Genomic DNA, 20479 nt, shown 5'->3' on the forward strand with positions numbered 1-20479 from the left:
TCTCTCTCTCTCTGTCTCTCTGTCTCTCTCTCTCTGCAGCAGCTCAGTTGTAGCTTCACTCTTCCTCTTCCTCTTCTTTTCTTCCTCCGGCGTTTAATCGCTGCCGCTCGGAGGACAATTACTAAATAAGTTTCCTCTCAGCCGACTGATGTGGGACACGACTCTGGGGGGTTCACGTATCAACTGCGTGAGTGATTCACTTTAAGATTAAAAAAAAAAAACAACAATAAAAAAAACAACAAGCATCACACTATTTTCAGCGCGGTTGGGGGTTTTATCGACTTTGTATTTCGCGATGCGTTTTGAATAGGACTCTATTGGAGCCAGAGGTTTTTAGCCCCCTAGTGGCCCTTAGCGGTATTGCACTATGAAAGCACTTTTGCTTTAGCTTCATTTTTTTTTTTCTTTCCCAAACCGGGAGACAACGTCCATTTTTGTATACAGTCTACGGAGGAGGCGGCGGCGGAGAGAGAAAATGTAATTTTTTTTTTGGCGCTAATGTTTTACCAGGCTAGGCTACATGAAGCGGAAGGGGCGTGGCCTTCCATTTGGACAGGGGCGGGAGGCGGGGCCACGGTCGCTACCAGTCACTCTTTCTGTAATCAACCCGAACAAGATGGAACCGCATACGGTCCGACGTTACACGACGGAGCTGCAGCTGGTTACAGGTTTTAGCGCAGAACAGCATTTTCTCAGATGAAGATGCACCCGAGGCTGCTGACGATGACGAGTTAAGTGTTTTGTTTGTTTGTTTTTTTCCACGTGATTCGCAGCAGATATCGGACAATGGCTGTGAATAAATTCATGGGTGGAATCTCTTTCCTCGGCTGTTTTTTTTTCAACCCGGCTGCTGCAAAACACACCAGAAGTTTTTCAAGGACAAAAAAGGCGACCCGGTGAAGCCCAGAACTCGAAACCTCCGTGCGGCTAAAAATAAAAACGACTGGTTTTCCTGTCAGACTCGCTGCTGACCAAACGAACGAACGAGTGTGACGGGCGCCGGTTTAAAGTATCCGGTCTCGGACTAACGAGACGTCTTCCTCCTCTTTAACATCCGCTTCCGGAAATATCAAAACCAACCGTTTGCTCTGCGATCATCAGTTATCTTCAGTCTGCTCAGGTTTTCACCCTCTTCCTCCTCCTCCTCCTCTTCCTCCTCCTCCTCCTGCTGCTAACGAGATATTGATCAGAGGGAGACTCGGCTCGATCAATCGTTTTTTGGTCCGACACCGTGACCTTCACAGACCGGGTCACGGACTCAAGAGACCAGCAGATACTTCAGTTTGACAGAAACTACGAACTTCAGACTCGAAGTGAAATTATTCCGCCGTTTTGTTTGTTGTACCTTTTTTTTTTCTTTCTTTCTTTTTTTTAAAAACCAAAGCGAGACTCCGCCGGTATTCTCTTCGTTCCGTCTCGTCAACGTGCGCGTCGAAGCCAAACCCCGACGAAGGAAACCGATCAAAGGTCCCAAAGTGCGACGGTGACCGAAGGTTCCAACAAAACAAACAAGAAACGTCGTAAAATCGGACTTTTATGGCCGAGCGGTTGGACGTCGCGCGGCGAAGTTAATGTTCCAGGTCATTCAGGAAACGGCGTCTCCACCGGCGAGTCGGTCCACCAGTTCGTTTTAAAAATGTCCTCATCAGCACATTTTTCTTAAACAAAAACTAAGGTACAATTTTTTTATTTTTTTTTTTAAATAGTCTCGATTCTTTTATCACATTTTCTGAACTCTGATATCAACACGGCTTTGTCTTGGGATTTGTGCCTAGATGCAGATTTGAGGCGGAGGTTTTCTAGGTTTTCTTTTGTTTGCTTTGACTTTTAAAAATCAAAAAAAAAATCCCGTCGGACCCGCGAGGCGTCCCACCGACGAGCTCCGGCAGCCGGCCGAACATCTGTCGGCTCACATCTGGCTGATTAGTTTTAGCGCGGGAGAGAAGAGAGTCTGGTCGAGTTATTCGCTTGACAACATGATGAATGTTGTGTGGACGCTTTTCTGTCAGAGCGGTGATGGTAATTAGTTATGGAGGGTGGACGGGTGGACGGGGGACACACACGCAAAAACACAACGCAGGTTTCACGCATTTTTTTTTATGTATGAGAACATTTGCTGTTTCACCGACATAAAACTTCCAACTTTATGTCGAATTCAAAATTCATTGCGCTTCTCTTTTTCTGAAAATATTAATTTTGTATCTATTTTATTTCTTATATCTTCTACGTATTTGTAAATGTTTTCATACCGTGCGCTCCTTTTAGTTATTCTCTGCTGCTGTGACGACAAAATTTCGCCGCTGTGGGATTAATGAAGTCTAAAATCTAACGTGAATCCAATCGAATCTAAATCCAAAAAAAACCCACAAAATGACACAAATCCGTCGCTCCAAAAACAAAAAAAAAATACAAAAAAAAAAAAAGGGAACATTACACTGAAACAACCACAGGAGTAAAGACCTCCGGCTGCACGTTAATATGTTCAGTGTCACCCGAGGCGGTCCGGCCGCGACCTTTTGACCCCGACCAGGGGTGGGGGGAGGGGGGCGGAGTTCGTGACGTGGCCGAGAAAAGGAGCGAGTGGGGGAGAGAGAGAGGGTGTGATGTCATCAGACAGTTTCGAGAGCAGCGGACGCACCTGACAGACAGGAAGCGCCCGTCTGCAGGGCGCGGCGACACCGACGGGCGAGATTAATCATCTGCTAACGGGAAGCTGTCGGCGTCAAAGCTGTAAAATAAACACAAAACAAGAAATAGTACCAGACGAGATCTCAGACACGCCCCCCCCCCCTCTCTCCTCCCGCCCCGGCGAAGCCGTTACCGTGCCGATTTCCTATATCGATATCATCAACAAGCGACGGCCGTTTGAACTCGTCAGGTTTCCTTGTACGCGACCGCTACTAATCAATATACCAATCAATGCCTCGAGTATTTTTACATCCGACGTTTGTAGGATCCAAAATGTTTATTTTGTGTTTTGTTTTTTTAAGCTGTAGTTTCACATTTTCTTTTCCGGTTTTTAAAAAAAAAAAAATCGTAACGTTAACTTTACATCAGATCCATTTTTGTATGATTTTGTTCTTGAATCGAACTTTCTTACTGGATGGTAGTTTGCTACAAACATTTTTTTTTTAACTTATCGTGAAATAGTGAACTTTAGTAAAAACTTCTCCTGAAGCTCCTCGAAGGAGAAGAAGGAAGTCTCTCGGTTTTAATCCGTTTTATTGTGACTGAAGTTGAAAAAAAAAAAAAAGAAACAACAAAGAAAACGCAGTGACAGGCCTCCTCTTGTTGCGCGCGCACACACACACACACACACACACACACACACACACACACACACACACACACACACACACACACACACACACACACACACACACACACATCTGCTTTCACAACAAGTATTCAAAGAATTTCTACTCTCATAATGAAACCAGTTCTGTTTGCTGAGCCCCGTTCGGCGTGTGTGTGTGTGTGTGTGTGTGTGTGTGTGTGTGTGTGTGTGTGTGTGTGTGTGTGTGTGTGTGTGTGTGTGTGTGTGTGTGTGTGTGTGTGTGCCGCCTCCTCTAACATCACTTCACATTCCTCAGAATTTATCAAGAGTTTCACCGAGAACGAGACGAAGGGCCGACTCCGACGTTAGCATCGATCGGGAACATAAAGTATTTTTCTTTTCGCTCGCCACAAATAATCACAACAATAAAGGTAGTCTCGAAACGATGGGGTAATATAAACAAAATAAAGTTGCATTATTAGAATGATTTTTTATATGTTTTTATACACACACACATATATATATATATAATTAGTGTCAACAATCCTCTTCCTGCAGCGCCCCCTGCTGTGCGGATGCCGTCACCTCCAGTTGCTCACGACCCAAAAACTAATCGTCAACACCGAGCTGTAAAATATGAGAAATTAAAAGTTTCTAAAAGCTGCTTAAAACCTTATAACGTTAAATATCAGCATGAAACCTGCAAACTGGTGCAATTAATATCCGTTGTACCCCCCCCCCCTCCAAAAAAAACCACACAAAAAAACATTTTGGTTTCTAAATTTAATGTTCCAGCTGTTCTCTTCGAGTTGAAGCCAGAAGTGCTGTGATGATAAAGATGTAGAATCAGGTGTGTGTGTGTGTGTGTGACCTCCGGGGAGGGGGAAAGAGGGGGGGGGGGGGCGCTGGAAGACGGCGCTGCGGTTCTGGACGGTTTTAAAAATTCAAGAAAACAAAAACAACCCAGAAATTGCAACTTCGGCGAATTGAAAAATTCCTACGAACCGGCTGCGCGGTCACAAAGAGGAGGTCCGGGGTCCTTTAAGAGCGCTCCACTGCACGCGGCACACATCCTCAAGACACACAAAAAAAAGCGGAGTAATCTTAAGTAAATTTGGGACACAATGATCTAATTATAGCCGGGGACCCGGCGGACAGCTGCCGGGGCCCCCGATTTAGGCTAACTGTCACACAGCAGCCGTTAATGATGAAGAGCAGCCGAGCGCACGGAGGTGGAAGGAAAATGGGAACGGGAATGCCGCACGACGACCACGACCACGACGACGACGACGACCCGAGCAGACAAAAAGAGTCCAGGACGAGAGGATCGGATTCGCACCATCAGCTGTCTGCAGGTCTGAGCCGTTGTTCCAAAAACAAAACAAAAAAAAGTTTCCTCTGCGGACACGTGTTCGGTAAACTGACCTGAGAACAGCCCTAATAAAAACAGAAGGGGGGTGGGGGAGTGGGGTCACTACGTCCGCAGCGATTGGCTGACGTGTCATTCGGTTAACCAGATACATAGGAGAATATAAGAAATAGAATATATTAAAGAAATAAAGAAGAGGTATCCAAATCAAAGAATACCTTTATTAAAAATGACTTCAAATCAGCTGGGTGTGTAGAAACAGCTGTTGTTGTTGTTGTTTTTTTGGACCTTGTAGCCATTTCAAAATGTAATTTACTCCTGTAAGAACAGTTGTTTGAGAGAAAAATTCTATGAAATGACCATTTCTTTTTGGACTTGAGTCTGTTGTTGTACAACTGTTGGACCGTCTCTTAGCAAAACCGCTGAATGTGTGAGCCGCAGCTGCTGCTGCTGCTTTTTTTTTTGAAAGATAAAATAGCTGAAATACATTCAATGATTATTTTGATGAGCTTAGGTGTTGAGAACTGTAGATCTTATCAGTGGTTATTTCCGGTATTTAACCTCCCGAGTTCTTCCTCCGCGTCCTCAGTGAGATAAACGCATTCATTTCCACATCAGCTCATGTGAAACAAAAAACAAACAGATGCTGCTACATGTTTTTTTTTGTTTAGAAACTGTATTTTATATATATATATATTTAACTTTAGTGCACCTGACTTCTGCAACAAAACCCAGAATCTCCTTAAAAATCAATTCACTTACTCCATTCACACATTTCCGAAGCGTGATTTTAAATCTCCAAACTTGGAATTGTTTCATAAAACTGTACTTTACTCCCTTTTTATCTACTACAACTACATACCTTATATTTTAATGCTTCTTGTATAACCTTCATATTTTATGTTTTTGTCGATTTTTAATCTTAACTATAAATTGAACTGTGGTTTTTATTGCCGTGATCGCTGCCGTTGTTTTTATTTGTTCTCTGCTCTGCAAATGACTCGACGTTGTTGTAAATGAGGGTAAATAAAGGTTGAATGGATGAATGTATTTCACTAAACTGGATCACTGGATAAAGAAACAAGAGTCACACTTCAACACGTATGATAAAAAATAAAAAAAAAACTCTAAAACCTGAAGTAGATCTTTAAACATAAGTGACTGTGGGAACAGACTGGGAAAAATCTGCTGTGTTGGATGTTGAGAGTCTGTCAGTCAAACAGCAAAAAAAAAAAAAGAAAACAAAAACAAACAAACAAACAAAATCACTTTTACTGAAGTATTAGTTGGACTTTTTTCCTTATATAAAATAAATGCAGTATTACACGATGTTGTTATTGCGTGTGTTTTTTATGTTTCAATAAAAGTATTAAGGTGTGTCGGTGCTCCGCAGTTGTTGTTTTTTTAAAATCCACCTCCCCTTTTTGATCGCGATCGATTTGCCTCACTAATCAATAACTGATCGCTTTGATCTCGCGGGACTCTGATCAGGTTGTGCGTGATTTTGAGTTTGAAACGGAGTAAACAAAACAAAACAACAACAACAACAAAAAAGAAACCTGTTGCACTCGGTTTGGTTTCCATTCAGTGGCTGAAGCTGCAGGTCTCTGCAGGCTGGGGGGCTCCGCACGACTGGACGCGTGTTTTCGCCAAACAAGTGAAGCCGGACAAAGCGCGCGGGGAGCCGGTTCGGCTGACGGTCGCGCCGCCGGGCTCCAACTACGGAAGTCTGTTCGGTTATCGAAGAGTTTTAGAGAGAGATAAAGAAACTCACCCAGAAAGTCCATCAGAAGCACTTCAACTCATCTCCTCTGCGAGTAAAAAACTCCCACTCAGTCCGATCAGTTTCACGCCGTCAACGCGCAACAGCTAAACCCACACTTCCGCCCGGAATTTCACAATAAAAGACCCTGCCCAGGAAACCGCAGCCTGACTGTCAAAAACAGCTTTCCGTTTTAAATTGAATAAAAGTACGTCATCTTTTTTTTCCTTTTTTTAAACATACTTGTAAGTGCTGATGGTTTGTATGATTTTTTTTAATGTATATTTTATTCTTTATATATTTAACAACACTTCATTACTACATTTTTAAGACAACCTAACAAGTATTTAAAGTAGTTTTGTAGATATAGTTTTAATTATTGAATCATTGGGAAAATAATGATAGCTGCATCACATCGACAATCTTCCTTTCTGCTGCTGCTTTATGTAAAACACAAACTTTTTGATTACCTCATCGGTAATAAATGTCATTTTCCCATTAATTTAATAGGAGCTTTTGACACCTCTAATGTGATTTATTACTGTATGAATGTGAGACAGCGGAAGACGTTGCCTCAGGTCACACTTTTATACGTTTTTATGGTGGAATTTATGGACTGGGTCCAGAAGTTGTTTACAGGCTTTTATTTTGAAGGTAAGGCCACGAGCAGGATGTGTGGGTTTACTTTGGCGGGGCTGACAGGTGGAAAGCAGACAGGAATGCAGCAGATCCACAGATGAAGTCAGCCAGAGATTAGACCGAAACAACAACCGTTTCACAGCAGCTTTTATCCAGTCAGCAGAACCGACAGCGGGGAGAGTGGAAACGCTTCAATACAAAAATATATCACGGTTCAAGAAAATAAAGCAGGGGGTTCTTTTTTTTTTTTTTGCTTAGAAAATAGTAAATATCCAAAACCAGATTCTTCTCACTCTGATGGATGAGTACATCATAAACTCAAATGCCTAACATTTAAACTTTCAAAAACAATGAGAGTATTGAGTGCCTTCTTTAAAAATAAAAAAAAAAAGAAGTTAATGTCAGAATTTACAGCTGGAAACCTTCAGAAAAAAAGAAAAGAAGGAAAAGCTGTCAGTATCGGTAATTAAACTTTCAATTTCAGGTGTTTCATCAGGTTCTGTCCAGATTAAATAGAGCAACTGATCGTCTTTTCCAACTTCAAATTCCGCTTTAGGTTTTCATTGACAAACTCCACTGTTCCCACCTGTTAGCTCGATGACAGGTATTCAGGGGAAAAAAAACACAGATTGGAAACAGGCTTTTACTTTGAAAGGTAAAGGTAAGGCTGCAAAGCGGGAAGTGTGGTTTTATTGTGGAAAACTGACTGTCTTACTGTCCAAAACGCTGAGCGAGGTATTTGATTTTGACGACTGATGGTTTTGTTTATTATCTTAAAAAGTCATTTAATCACGGTTCAACAACTTGTTGTTGTTGTCCTGTCTGTTTCTGTAGTGACTGCCGCCTGCCTGCGTGGGGCAGTAGACACGTTCACCAATTCATGATGACGAAACAGGAAAAAAAAAAACTCGTAAACTGACTCAGTTTTCTTGTCTGGGTGTTGTTTTTTTTTCCAGTGCGGATCGAAAGGCACGTGTCGCCTTGCAGGGTGTTTTCTGAAGAACCCGCAGTTTGAAACCGAAGCTGACTTTAAAAAGCGATTTGAAGCTGTGAAATAAGACGGACCTTCCTCCTTTAAGTTTTAAACGCCTGCGGTTGGTGTTTACGACACGTCGACCCTCGTCACCTGCTGCAGGTGAGAACGAAAGCCCGAGTGAAGGCGCGACGTCGGTGGAGGTGGAGTAGGAGGAGGAGGAAGAGGAGGAGGAAGAGGAGGAGGACGGTGAGCTGCAGGCGTCTCAGAGCTGAGACACTTAATGAGCAGTCAGTCAACACTGTAATTAGGACTGTACCGGTAGCAGAGGTCTACAATTACATCTCAGCAGTATTGTCCCTGCTGCTGCTCAGCGTTTACTGTGTGAAAACAAACAACAAACAAAACAACAAGGGGAAGAAGAAGAAGAAGAAGAAGAAGAAGAAGAAGAAGAAGAAGAAGAAGAAGAAGAAGAAGAAGAAGAAGAAGAAGAAGGCGGCGGCTCTAATTTCCTGTTTCCATCATTTTACCTTCAGCGTAAACGTCGAAACTTTTCAACAGCTTTATCGGACACCATCTAATATTTCAGAATCTCGAGAAATGTTGGAGGTCAAAACCGGAATACAGATTAAAGCCTTTTTAAAACTACAACAAAAAATAGAATAAAATCAGCATCAAACCAAGTATAGATTCAACGTCACAACCCAGTGTAAACCCGTATAAATATAGTATGAATCTAGTATAAACCCAGTATAAATCCAGAGTTAAAACCAGGTTAAATCTAACGTAAACCAAGTATAAATCCAGCATTAAACCCAGTTTAAATCCAGAGTTAAACCCAGTATAAAGCGACAGTTAAACCCAGTATAAATCCAGTGTAAACCCAGTATGAATTCAGAGTTAAAACCCAGTATAAATCTAATATTACACCCAAGATAAAAGCAGCAACACATCGCTCTTATTTCTGTAGTATTAAACGAGTCCAACATGTTTTAAAATTCAGTATAAAACACTCATGAAGCCAGAAAATGTGATTTAGTCCCAGCACAAACACAGTATCATCACAATATAGACCCAGTTTAAACTGGTTGTTAGAGGCCTGTTTGTGTAGGCAGACTGGGCAGATTATCATATAAATAACCCCCACCTCCCCACCCCCCTCCCACGGGCCGGTGGGTGGTGGGTGACAAGGGGGGGGATTAAGGGGGTCAGTGAATGAATGAGCTTCTCTGTGGCTGAATGAGCCGGATGGTTTTACTATCGGTCCTCACACTGATCAATAAACTCATCTGAAGTCTGAAGAGCCTTTTTTTTTTATTTATTTATTTATTTTATTTTTTTTGCTTTCCGCATGTCGTCTCCTGACACACTCGGCCGAGTCCCAGACCTCGGTTCAGTCACGTAAAAAAAAAAAAAAAAAAGGTCCGGGCCCCCAGCAGCACCAGGGTAGGAATCCCCCCCCCCTCCCCTCAAGGCGTCCCACAGGGGTCAGCGGGGTCGGCCCGGCTCCTTCAGATGGACGGACGGACACTGGACGCTTTGTGCTCCCAGGACATTCCCGGAGGGGCAGAGCAAGACGTTCCCACACAGACCAACAAAAATTACAGGCTGCACCCGAACGCCTCATTATGACACAGCGGAGAGAGAGAGAGAGAGCGAGAGAGGGAGAGAGAGAGAGAGAGGAAAAGAAAAGAAATCCACCTGCCGGTGGACGCTGAGTCGGACTGAACTGTGGTGTCCAAAACTGCTGCCTGAGGTGGACACACTGTTTTTCCACTCTGGGAAACTTCACCGCAATTTAAATTACAGTCGGTTAAAAGCTGCAGCGACGGGGGCGGAGCGGGCAGAGGTTAACAAAGGTCAGAGACATAAAAACATTAAGTGTTTACAAAGACAGCACGGAGAGGAAAGACGATTATTCTTATTTTTTTAGAAAACTAATAAAACTTATTGACTTAAAATTTGATGGGACGAGTTGAATGGGACTCTGAGGGGTTTTTTCTTTTTTTGGGGGGTGGTGTCTGGCCTCTAGTGGCACTCTGTGGTATTGCAGCTTAAGGCCGCATCGGCCTCATTTTCCAGAGCCAGACACTACGTCCACTTTTACATACAGTCAATGCTAACAACACACCACAACATGCGGTTGCCGCGGCAACGACTACCCGCCCTCACGGGATCCTGAATAACCTTAACCAATAAATTAATTTAAAAACTCCTCTTCTTTCCGTCAACCCGGTGGCTACAGAATCATTTATTGTCGGTGGAGTCAATAAAAAAACATTTCTGTCAACGAGTATTTGAAGCAATTAAATGTCATATTTTTGTTGATTGTCTATCGTTTATCGTTTCGCTACAGACGAGAACAGCGTTTTTTTCACGGTTTGATGAAGACGTCGTCTTAAAAGCGCCGAATGTCATGAATAATCTAGAAATATTCTTTTTTCTTTTTTTTTTTATTAAAGTAAAGAATGTCATTAGTATATATCTGATGTTACTGAGCAAAAATATGCACACAAATTAATTTAAAAAAAAATCAGCAGCGCAGAAACACGTCGGGAGAAAGCCACAGATAGAAATAATATAAAATTCCTGAACTGAAAAACAATCACTACACGGGTAACGAACTTAAAAAAAATAAATAAATAAAAGATTGTAGCTGAAACAGATTCCCACTCTGATAAATCCCCTGAAAAACATTCCCTCTGGCTGGAACACGATTGCCTCAAACTCCAGGATGTTCCACGAATTCACCCAAAACAAAGCTGCAGAGCAACTTTAATCTTCACATGGACATTTCAGCTTTTGAGCAGAGCTGCACGCGCATGTTTTTCTACCTCTGTGAGGACATAATGCTTTAAACGCACACGCAGAGCTCCAGCGGTGTTACGTAACGCCACTGAGCTCCGCTGCGCTCTAATCTTCCACATCCTGGTTCCCCCAGCCGCCGTAGCACCAACAACTGTGTGTTGTCACGGCAACCCTGTGTTCAAGTCAGCTCCTTACCTAGCAGAACGGCGCCCTCTGCCTGGAACTCGGGGAACTGTCCCTCCGAGGGGACGCTGACGGTCCGGCGGAGGCTGCGGGCCTTCGTTGAGTCCGTGGGGCTGCTCTGACCTTCACCTGCAGTCTGGAGGGAGGGAGGGAGGGAGGGAGGGAGGAAAAGGAGGGAGGGAGGGAGGGAGGGAGAGGTTACAGTGTGAGTGACACGGTCTCTGCAGGACGGTGGTCTCTACTTGTCGGCGCCGTTGGTTCGGACCTCGTCGTCCTTGTTGAGCAGGATGAGCTGGCTGTCGGTGAGGATGCAGAACTTCCTTTCCCAGGCGCCGCTCTCGGTGTACGGACTCTGACCGCAGGAGAACTGGTGAGCCGGAGGACCTTTAACATCTGAGACGAAGGAAACACACAAAAGAAAAAAGTGTATTTGTTTAAGAAAATCGAGTCAAATATCAAAGATTTTACAAGAAGTACAAGAGAGACATGGTGTTCATGAGAAAAGACCAAATTTACAAATGACTCTCACGGAAAGATGTTATTTTAAGAAACAGATTTTGGACCTGGACAAACTCAACAAAGGTATAATTTTTTTTTTTTTTTTTAATAAACATTCTCCGTGTCTCCATCAGCAAAGTCAAAGTGACATCTGAAAAAATACTGTAGAAAAACTGCATTCATTTAAAATAGAGCAGCCGGTTTCTGCAGTTTAACGTCCTTCCACCCGGAGACGAGTCTGAACTATCAGTTTCACAGCCAGCCACATCATTTGATTATAATTTCATCAAATGCAAATGTGTTCCTGAACAGCACCGCTTTGATAAAGACGCCTGCATTTGTACGGGATCCGAGGGACTTTCTTTCTACTTCTTTGTGTCTGTGCAGCTCTAAAGAAAATAAAAATAATAACACCATGAACATCAAAAAAAAAAAAAAAGGTTCATGAGAGAAGATCGCCGTCAGCTGACCGGCCTCAGACAGGAGTCATGGGACAGGGAGCCAGCGGTCGGCTCAGCAGGGGGGCGGTGTGTGTGGGTGGGTGTGGCGGGAGGGTGTCATATGAACCAGCCTTGAGCTACAGCTTGCAGAGTTCAGGCTGCACCTGCAGAGGGCGCCGTGCACCTAAACTTCCCTCCGCTGATCAGCTGCTCCTCCCTCCATCAGAGGAGGATGATGAGGAGGAGGAGGAGGAGGAGGCAGCAGCACCAGGGAGGAAGGAAGGGGAGGGGAAGTGGGAGGGAGAAGGGGGGGCTATTAAAAATGAAAGTGATGTCTGATCTCAGCTGACACCATCACACAGAGCGGGAGCAGACTCAGCAGAGGTCAGAGGTCACGTCACTGTGAGTTAAGTGTGTGTGTGTGTGTGTGTGTGTGTGGTGGGGGGGGGGGGCACTTCGGCTGCACTCAGGTCGGCTCCAGATTAAAATGTGATCCGGCAGAGTCCGTCACCCGTGCGGTGAATCATTCCTGTTTTTGTTTGTTTTTGTTTTCATCACCTTTTACTGTCTGTTTTCAGAATGAGAAGAACATTTGTGGCAGGAACAACAAATACTTGAACTCGGAGAGAAAATCTGACATGAGTAGAAATTTTAATTTAAAACGGGGAACAATCAAAATGTAATAAATGGCGGTTTGATTCCAGAATACGTGTGATTTTATATCAGGAAACTCGTGCCGTGTTCCACATGACCCGTTAGTACACCGAGGGAAGTACACGCCACGCCACCTGCCAAAAAACATCTGCAGCTTTAAATTATTTTTACCCAGAAATCAACATGTTGTTTTTTTTTGCACCCTCTGTTTAACACACTCAAATAAACACACTTGATTTCCTTCTGTCCAGCAGCAGTTAGTGGAAAAATAAACACTTTCGTGTGGTCGCTTAGGAACGAGCTGCTGCAGCTTCCTCTGGAGGCCTTTAATTTGAGAAATCCTCTACCACGGACGGTCGGTGGCCCCGCCCCCTTTCCTCTACGTAGCCAAGATGGCGACCGTTTGGGGTTGAAAAGTGTCCCGGCGTTTCACACTTCTTGTTTTGGACCATTTTGAGAGTATCATCCTGGTATTTGACACTTATGTACTCCAAAATAGTGAGTGTTAGTACACAAGTACGCCGTTTGGAACAATTGGAGCATTAAAGCTTACTGGTTGTTATTTTTTTTATAGAATCCTTCTATAAAATAATCAGAAAATGTCAAATTTACTACCAGCTATTGAGATCAGAGAGAAATATTATATTACCGTTAATGAGTCCTGCTAGCTGCCCTCAAAGGTCTTTAAACAAACCTTTAAAGAAACAGCTTAATATTTAATAACTGCATACTCGTCGATTTGCAGTAAATTTCACATAAATCCGTCCTGTGTTTCTCGGAGTCTGAATTTTCCCATTTAAAAGGTGTCAAACTGCCTCACAGCGAGCTGCCTGTGTGTGTGTGTGTGTGTGTGTGTGTGTGTGTGTGTGTGTGTGTGTGTGTGTGTGTGTGTGTGTGTGTGTGTGTGTGTGTGTGTGTGTGTGTGTGTAAGAAAGTACATCAGTGTTAAGTGTTGAACAAAAGCCACGTCTGTTTGTGTGCCTCCGTCTCGCCGGGCAGGACGGGTAAACAGACGGTGCTTTCACTGGGCCCGATTGTGCCGGGATCACTCAGCGTTTGTCTGGCCGGGTAAACACTCCACACACACTCAAAAACACACACACACTCAAAAACACACAATGAGTCTAATTGATTATGATGGGGATCTGATTGCAGTGTAAATGCAGCCATTTGCTTCGATCTGCCTGCAAAGAGCTCCCGATGTGATTGTTTACACGTAATTTAGAAAAAAAAACAAGAAAAAAAAAAAACATGACGGATATGAAGGGATTATAATCAATAAAAGACGGACGCTCCGTTTTGTTTTTAGTTTTTTTTTTATTGATGTCGAGGATGCAGATGATCAGAAAATGTGATCATCACACTTTAGTGTGGTAATGGTTACAGTTAAAGTGGGAAACATTTTGAGGCATCAGATCACTACAACCTTATTCCCAAACTAATTCATATTAAAACTGTAACGTAAAGTCTATAACAAGCTAAATTATTTCACATTTTGTTCTACAACATTAATTATAAACATTTATATGTTAACTGTCTCGTTGCCGAAAGATCCCAATGCAGAACTCCCGTTGGAAATCTGCCGTTTTAGCCCCGAGTGAAGCAGAAACCAGAAATCCAGCTAAAAACACATTTATTTTAATTTATTAATTACTGTAAATACAGTTAAAAAGAGATTAGAAGACGTCACCTTGGAATTTTTAAATTTCTAAACTGCAATTCTTTTTTTGCGATTTCTTGACAATTTATCAGTCAATTAAAAATATCATAGTTAGATAATAATTGAAAAGGAAAATATTTCTCAGTCACAGCCCTATAAAGAACTAAAAGGCTGAAAATAAATAAACTGACAATTTTTTTTAGGAGGAATTATAGAATCTTGGAAGTAAAACAAACCGCTAAACTTTTACAGTGTAAATGTGCTTTTGCAGAGAGCAACTGAAAAAGCAGAAAAACGGGACACATGCTTAATTCAGCACTACATTGTTTATATAACCCTGTTATTCACCCTCATTTAAGATGCTGCGATATGGACTCGGAGAGGTACACGCTCTATAAACCTGAAAAAAAAAAATCCCCTACACAGCAGATTTTGGAGTTTTATTTTGAAGGGCCGAGATAAAACAAGGTCGTAAACTTCTGTAATTTTTCCAAAGTATGAAACAAAAAGGTTGAGCAGTTTATTCGCTTTTGTTCCAACACTTTGCCTTTTATCTTTTATTGTTATTTCAGCGTATTCAGCTAAGAAATTCATGGTTGTCAACTTTTAAGTACCTTTCTGTTCTCAATAATATTGCAGATTCTGTTGACAAATATGATGTGATAAACAAAAACACCAAAAAATGCAAAGAAAACTCCCTCTTTGGTCGAAGTGCCAACAACTCTCATGCTAAATATAGAATCAGGAGTACTGGGTTGTACAGGAAACCCTCAGGAGCAGGGTGGAGGAAAAAAAAAAAAAAAGAAAAAACACAGGAGTCTCGTTTGGTCGCAGAAGCTGAAGAATAACGTGCAGGTTTTTTTTCGTTGACGAACGAGATGAAGGACGAAGCGGTGTTTGTGCAGAAAAAAAAAGAAAAAAAAAAGCAGCTGAGCATCTACGTTTTCAGAGGCCTATTTCTGGCTGCATACTAAATCACCCGCGAGAGAGGCTCAGTGGCTCAGAAAAGAAAAAACCCCGGGAGACACGAAGGGAACTCGCACCTGCTTCGGAGCTGCTGAGTGAAAGAGCAGCGACCGAAGATGACGAAGAAGAAGAAGAAGAAGAAGAAGAAGAAGAAAAGAAGAAGAAGAAGAAGAAGAAGAAGACGACTAATTGGCCGTTTTTTTCCCCTGTTCTGTCTCCGAGCGGCGACGGCCTACGACTCGGCTATAATGAGCTGATCCCCGGGTCTGCTGCCGCTGATGAGACACGTGGATGCACAACGCCACCGGCGGCGGCTGCTGCTGCTGCTGCTGCTGCTGCTGGCCTTACGTAACACCTCGTACCTGCTTTCAACCCGGGCATCACGCAAAAAAAAACCAAAAAATAACTCCAAAAGAGCTCCGGACGGGAGCTCACAAAAGGACTCAAACTGCCGAAGTCGTGAAAGAACATCAAGAAACAGCCGAGAAAAAAAAAACGAGTCCCATTCATCACTTTTGTCCTTGTTTTGAGAAGAAAAAAACAAAACAAAAATCCAACAAAAAGCAGCAATCCAATACAAAAGCTCCATTTGGAAATCTTGTCATTTAAACATTAAAAGAAGCTACACAGACTTCCAGTTTCATTAAATACAAAATGTTCATCCACTCAGAAGCCCAAAAGGTTTTTTTGCCCGTCATGCAGTGAAATCATCTTTATCATTTATTTATAAGTTTCCTGTGTAGCTAATTTTTGAATGAATGGGCTTTACAAATTTTTTTTTTTTTTTTTTTTTTTGCTGATTCTTCAACTTTACTTCTGGTGGCATTATTAGACTGAAACACTACAACAACACAACCAAGACAAAAACCCACTGATGAGCCACTGACCATTTTTATAACGGCGCAGAAATGTTTGCAGGTGGATATTTTACACGAAAACACTTTTGCCATTTTCCTTTGTTGCTTTGTGCGATTAAACTCCGTGTCGTACGTACGCGTCACTCACAATACGTCAAAACTGTAAAGGAGTCTGGTGGCCCTAAAATGTTCACTCTAAAAAAAAAAAACACTTAAAATCTCAACTAAATTTGTATTTCTTTTCCAAAATGAACCGTCTCCTTAACAACTGATCCCCAAACCTGTCTGAAAGCTCCCAGTGGACTTTGAGTTTGGTATCAAACAAGTATTTCCAAAGCCGATTAAAAAAAAAAAACTAAATCGCAAAAAACAAATTAATCCTTAATCATCTTAACTCACGACTTTTACAGAGCTTTCGACTAAATCTCACCGTCTTCATCGGCAAATGAAGTTTATCTCTCGTCGCGTGATGGTCCGACGGACTCTCACACGTCGCCGTTGAGGCGTGTCCGATTGCGAGCGACTTGCTGATGGAGAAACGCCTGATTAAATCTCCCAGTCCAGATACGCCGACGCCGCCGAGGTGCCCGCGAGCCAGGCAGCGCAGCTACAAGAGGTCGGGAGGAGGTGGAAGAGGAGCCGTGTTTTCCACTGGTGGATTAAAACACCGAGTGTGTGTGCGTGCGCGCGTGTGCGTGTGTGTGTGTGTGTGTGTGTGTGTGTGTCTCAGGCGTTGTTGTTGTTGTTGTTGTGTGTTGGTGTGAAGAGAAACTCGACTCCGGCCAAACCTCCACTGGGAATGTCTGAGAGCTGGGAGAGTCGAGCACCTGTCCACACACACACACACACACACACACACACACACACACACACACACACACACACACACACACAACACACACACACACACACACACACACACAGTGTTCACGCTGCTGTTTATGTTTACTTGAACTATAATCGGGATTCTCTTGAATCTTTTTTGGGGTTTTCGCGACTCAAGACGCTCACGCGAGTAATTTTTTTTTTTTTCCACGATCGGCGCTTTCGCACGGACCGGACCGAACCGATGAACACGACGCTGAACCGCCAACCCGCAGGCAGCAGGACAAACTGTCAGGGTTTTTTTTATTAGCGCTCGCTGAGGAACTAAGAAAAAGAAAACAAACAAACAAACAACAACAAAAAAAGCTTCAGTTGCTGCCGTTATTGACCGTTAAAGCTACGAATAAACAGCTGATAGAATCGTTTTAATAGTAATTCTGTTTTCACGTTGTCGCGTGTCCTCCGTCCGTCCGCCCGCCTCTTATCTCGGGGGAGACTTCCAGGGAACTTGTTCAAAACGTGGCGGAAATGTTCACTCGGACTCGAGGAGGAGCTGATTTGATTTGGACGGTTAGAAAGGTCAAAGGTCGCCGGGACTTTGACAAAAGGGAGAGACGCCGTTAAAACCCCGTGCTACCGAAGGGTTAACCGGTTCTCACAAAGATGAAGTGCATGCACGCACGCACACACACACACACACACACACACACACACACACACACACACACACACACACACCAACAGAGGCCGCTTTGTCTGTCGACCTGTATATTCCCCTCTGCAGCAGGGCAGGTCTGGTCGTCATAGCGATCCGTAAACACAGCAGCTGTCGTCCAATCACGGTGCGGCAACATCACATCACTGCTTTATCAAGATGGGACCATTCAGCAGGAAAAAAAAAAGGAGTGGGTGGAGTGGGTGGAGGGGGTGGGGGGTGGAGGGGGTGGTGAAACCAGTCAGAACAGAGAGGGGTGTGTCGCTGAGACCGACCCGGGCTGTAGATAACACACACACACACACACACACACACACACACACACACACACACACACACACACACACACACACACACACACACACACACACACACACAGCAGTAAGGGGAGCTTTGAACTGTTTGTCTGTCACAAATATGAACAGATCGAGCCCGGACCGTCTGATTGAAACAAGACAGGAAATAAAGACGAGTTTTTTTTTTATTTTTTTTCCTCCAACTCATTAAAACAAAGCAAACATTCAGAGAACAAACACCTCCTGCTCGTCAGCCTGGAGGAGGCGCAGTCCTGATCTTCCTGCCGTTTCCTCTCCCTTTCTCTCGTCATATCGAGCAGTTCAGAGAAAAGCTGCGATTTGTTTTGGGAGTAAAATAAAAAAGGTTTTACTGGACCTGCCGATGGTGTGTTTTCACCGGTAACGTCGCTTTCAGGACATTTCACTTTAAAGTTTTTGGTCCCATCGGGTGACGCAGATGTTAATGTTACGTTTTCTTGACGTCAGTTGTTATAAACTTCTAAACTATAAACTGCGTTGTTTTTATTTTCCAAATTCCATTCCCAACGTACAAATATTCAGTAGACTTCAGTACTGCAACAACAACAACAACAACAACAACAACGGGTGCAGCTGCACGGCGCGGAGATATTTCGTGTTTAAGGTGACAACCAGAAGCCATAAATGCAAACCAGTGTCGAGGAGCATTTATAGGAGGAAGCATCTCAAACTTCCTGTGTCAGTTTCAAAATAAAAGCTCCCATTTCAAATTAAAAGCCCTCAGAGCATTACGTTACCACAGTCCAGCCTTAATCCCGGTCGAGACCTGCTCTTGTTACAAGTTGAGCTCATCCTGACACGATACCGACATTCAATTCGCTAAAAGCACCTTTAAATATCCGATTTTTTTAGAGATAAATATCTTAACTTTGGTTTGTGGTTTGAGAAAACAGCAAAAAAAAATTGAAATTGAACAGATTTAGAATAACCGCATCGTAAATAAAATAATTAGCAAAGTCTGACCAATATCACGAAGCGCACCGCTTAAACGTGACATCGTTCAATATGACGATTCAGCAAATAAACGTTTACTTCGGCGAATTAAATACACCGACAGTTAAACGCGGTTCTTCAGGAAATGTGACCGAGACGCAAACTAAAAAATAGATTTTTTTTTTTTTAAAATTTTTAGAGTGTAAAAGTAAAATAAAAAATAAATAAAAAATGGTCGGCGGTGACACGTCTTCAGGGTTTAACAGCCGCCATCAGCTCCGACCGAGGTGTGAAACGGGCTGAAGAGGAGCTTTTGTCTGACGGAGGAAATTACTGCAATTAACAGATTGGACCCCGACAGAGAAACAGTTTTATTTATTTATTTTTAATTTTTTTTAAAGAGTCGAGCTTCTGTTTCGTCCGCGAGTATCTCTGCTGGGAAACCGTCTGTCAGAAGCGTTATTACCTCCCGCCTTGAAACGATGAAGCGTTTGTCAGAAAACGCGACTCACTGTTGCACGACGAGTCTGCAGCCGTTACAACAGGAAACACTTTTATTTTTTTATTTTTTTAAGCCAAAAATATAAAACAAGTCTTAGATTCTCAAATGTGCCGATTTATTTTCAAATTTTCTTCTTTTTTTTTGAGTGAATTTTTTTTTTTTTTTTTTTTTTGTTAGGGGCTCAGCTCAGACTGTGTTTAGATGTTTTTAATTATTTCTTGACATTTTACCATAAAATCGGATTAACTGAGAAACTAGTTAGCAGATTAATTGACCAATAATCAATAAAAAAAAACATTACTTGCAAGAAATTATCAAAAAAAATTACATATAACATATATGCTGAAATTTTGCAGCTAAACATGAGCTTCTTTTTTTTTAGGACATAAACTGTCAAATTAAACTTCCCAAATGAAAGAATCTAAAACAGGAAGTGTTCGCCGCCGCCGCCCTCTTTTTTTTTTTTTTTTTTTAAACCTGTGAAGTTTTGCTCTCTAACTGCGCTCTCGTTCAACGGGAAGAATAAATTTGTGTCGGCAGGCGAGTCTTTTTTTTTATTTTTTCCCCGAGTGACGGCTGCAGCTCCGCTCGGGCGAGCGAAGCGAAGCGAAGCTCTCTGGAGAGGACAGACGCTGCACTCAGCTCAGCCACACAGAAACATCAACGCTATTCTCGGTCGCAGCGCCGCACGCCACTTAACGGGACGACTTTGGCACAAATTCCAGCTGCTCTCAAGGTCGTGTTTTATTTTTTTTATTATTTTTTTTTAAGACATTTAAACTCGAGTCGTTTGTTTCCCGAAACGAAATTCGGCTGCTGAAAATCAGCAGCTGTGAAGCTGCAGTTCAGTTTCACTGAGATTTCCTTATTCAGGTTTTATTGGCTGCTTTCTGATGGCTTGTGTTAGAAAAAAACAACAACAAAAAAAATCTGTTAAATTATTCACTGGTATTTTTTTTTTTCCCCAATCTTTCGCTCCTTCAGATGGTTTATGCTGCCGCTCCGGTTAGTTATCGGTTTGTGGGAAATGACTCCGTGACAGGTCGATGTTTTATCTCGACCTACGTCCGGAGCGCTGCGCGG

The 20479-nt window shown here is 42.8% G+C and overlaps 1 protein-coding gene across 6 annotated transcripts in view; it reads right to left on the minus strand.

Moving 5' to 3' along the window:
• The window catches only part of rasal2 (RAS protein activator like 2), a 61375-nt gene that overhangs the window by 24175 nt on the left and 16721 nt on the right, over nucleotides 1–20479 (minus strand). For 4 of the 6 annotated variants that reach the window (XM_069722831.1, XM_069722828.1, XM_069722829.1 and 1 more), the window contains exons 2-3: nucleotides 11277–11404; nucleotides 11024–11147 (exon numbers count right to left, since the gene is read on the minus strand). In XM_069722831.1, the coding sequence (XP_069578932.1) occupies nucleotides 11024–11147; nucleotides 11277–11404 (252 nt within the window). Of the gene's footprint in view, nucleotides 1–6420; nucleotides 8203–11023; nucleotides 11148–11276; nucleotides 11405–20479 lie in introns of those variants that run through there. The other 2 variants (XM_069722833.1, XM_069722834.1) reach the window with 2 other exon arrangements.

This window comes from Brachyistius frenatus, unplaced genomic scaffold (genome assembly GCF_029030835.1).
Source record: "Brachyistius frenatus isolate BFR_SWC_R1_liver_20210118 unplaced genomic scaffold, ASM2903083v1 Contig_306, whole genome shotgun sequence".
Lineage (NCBI taxonomy): Eukaryota > Metazoa > Chordata > Actinopteri > Embiotocidae > Brachyistius > Brachyistius frenatus.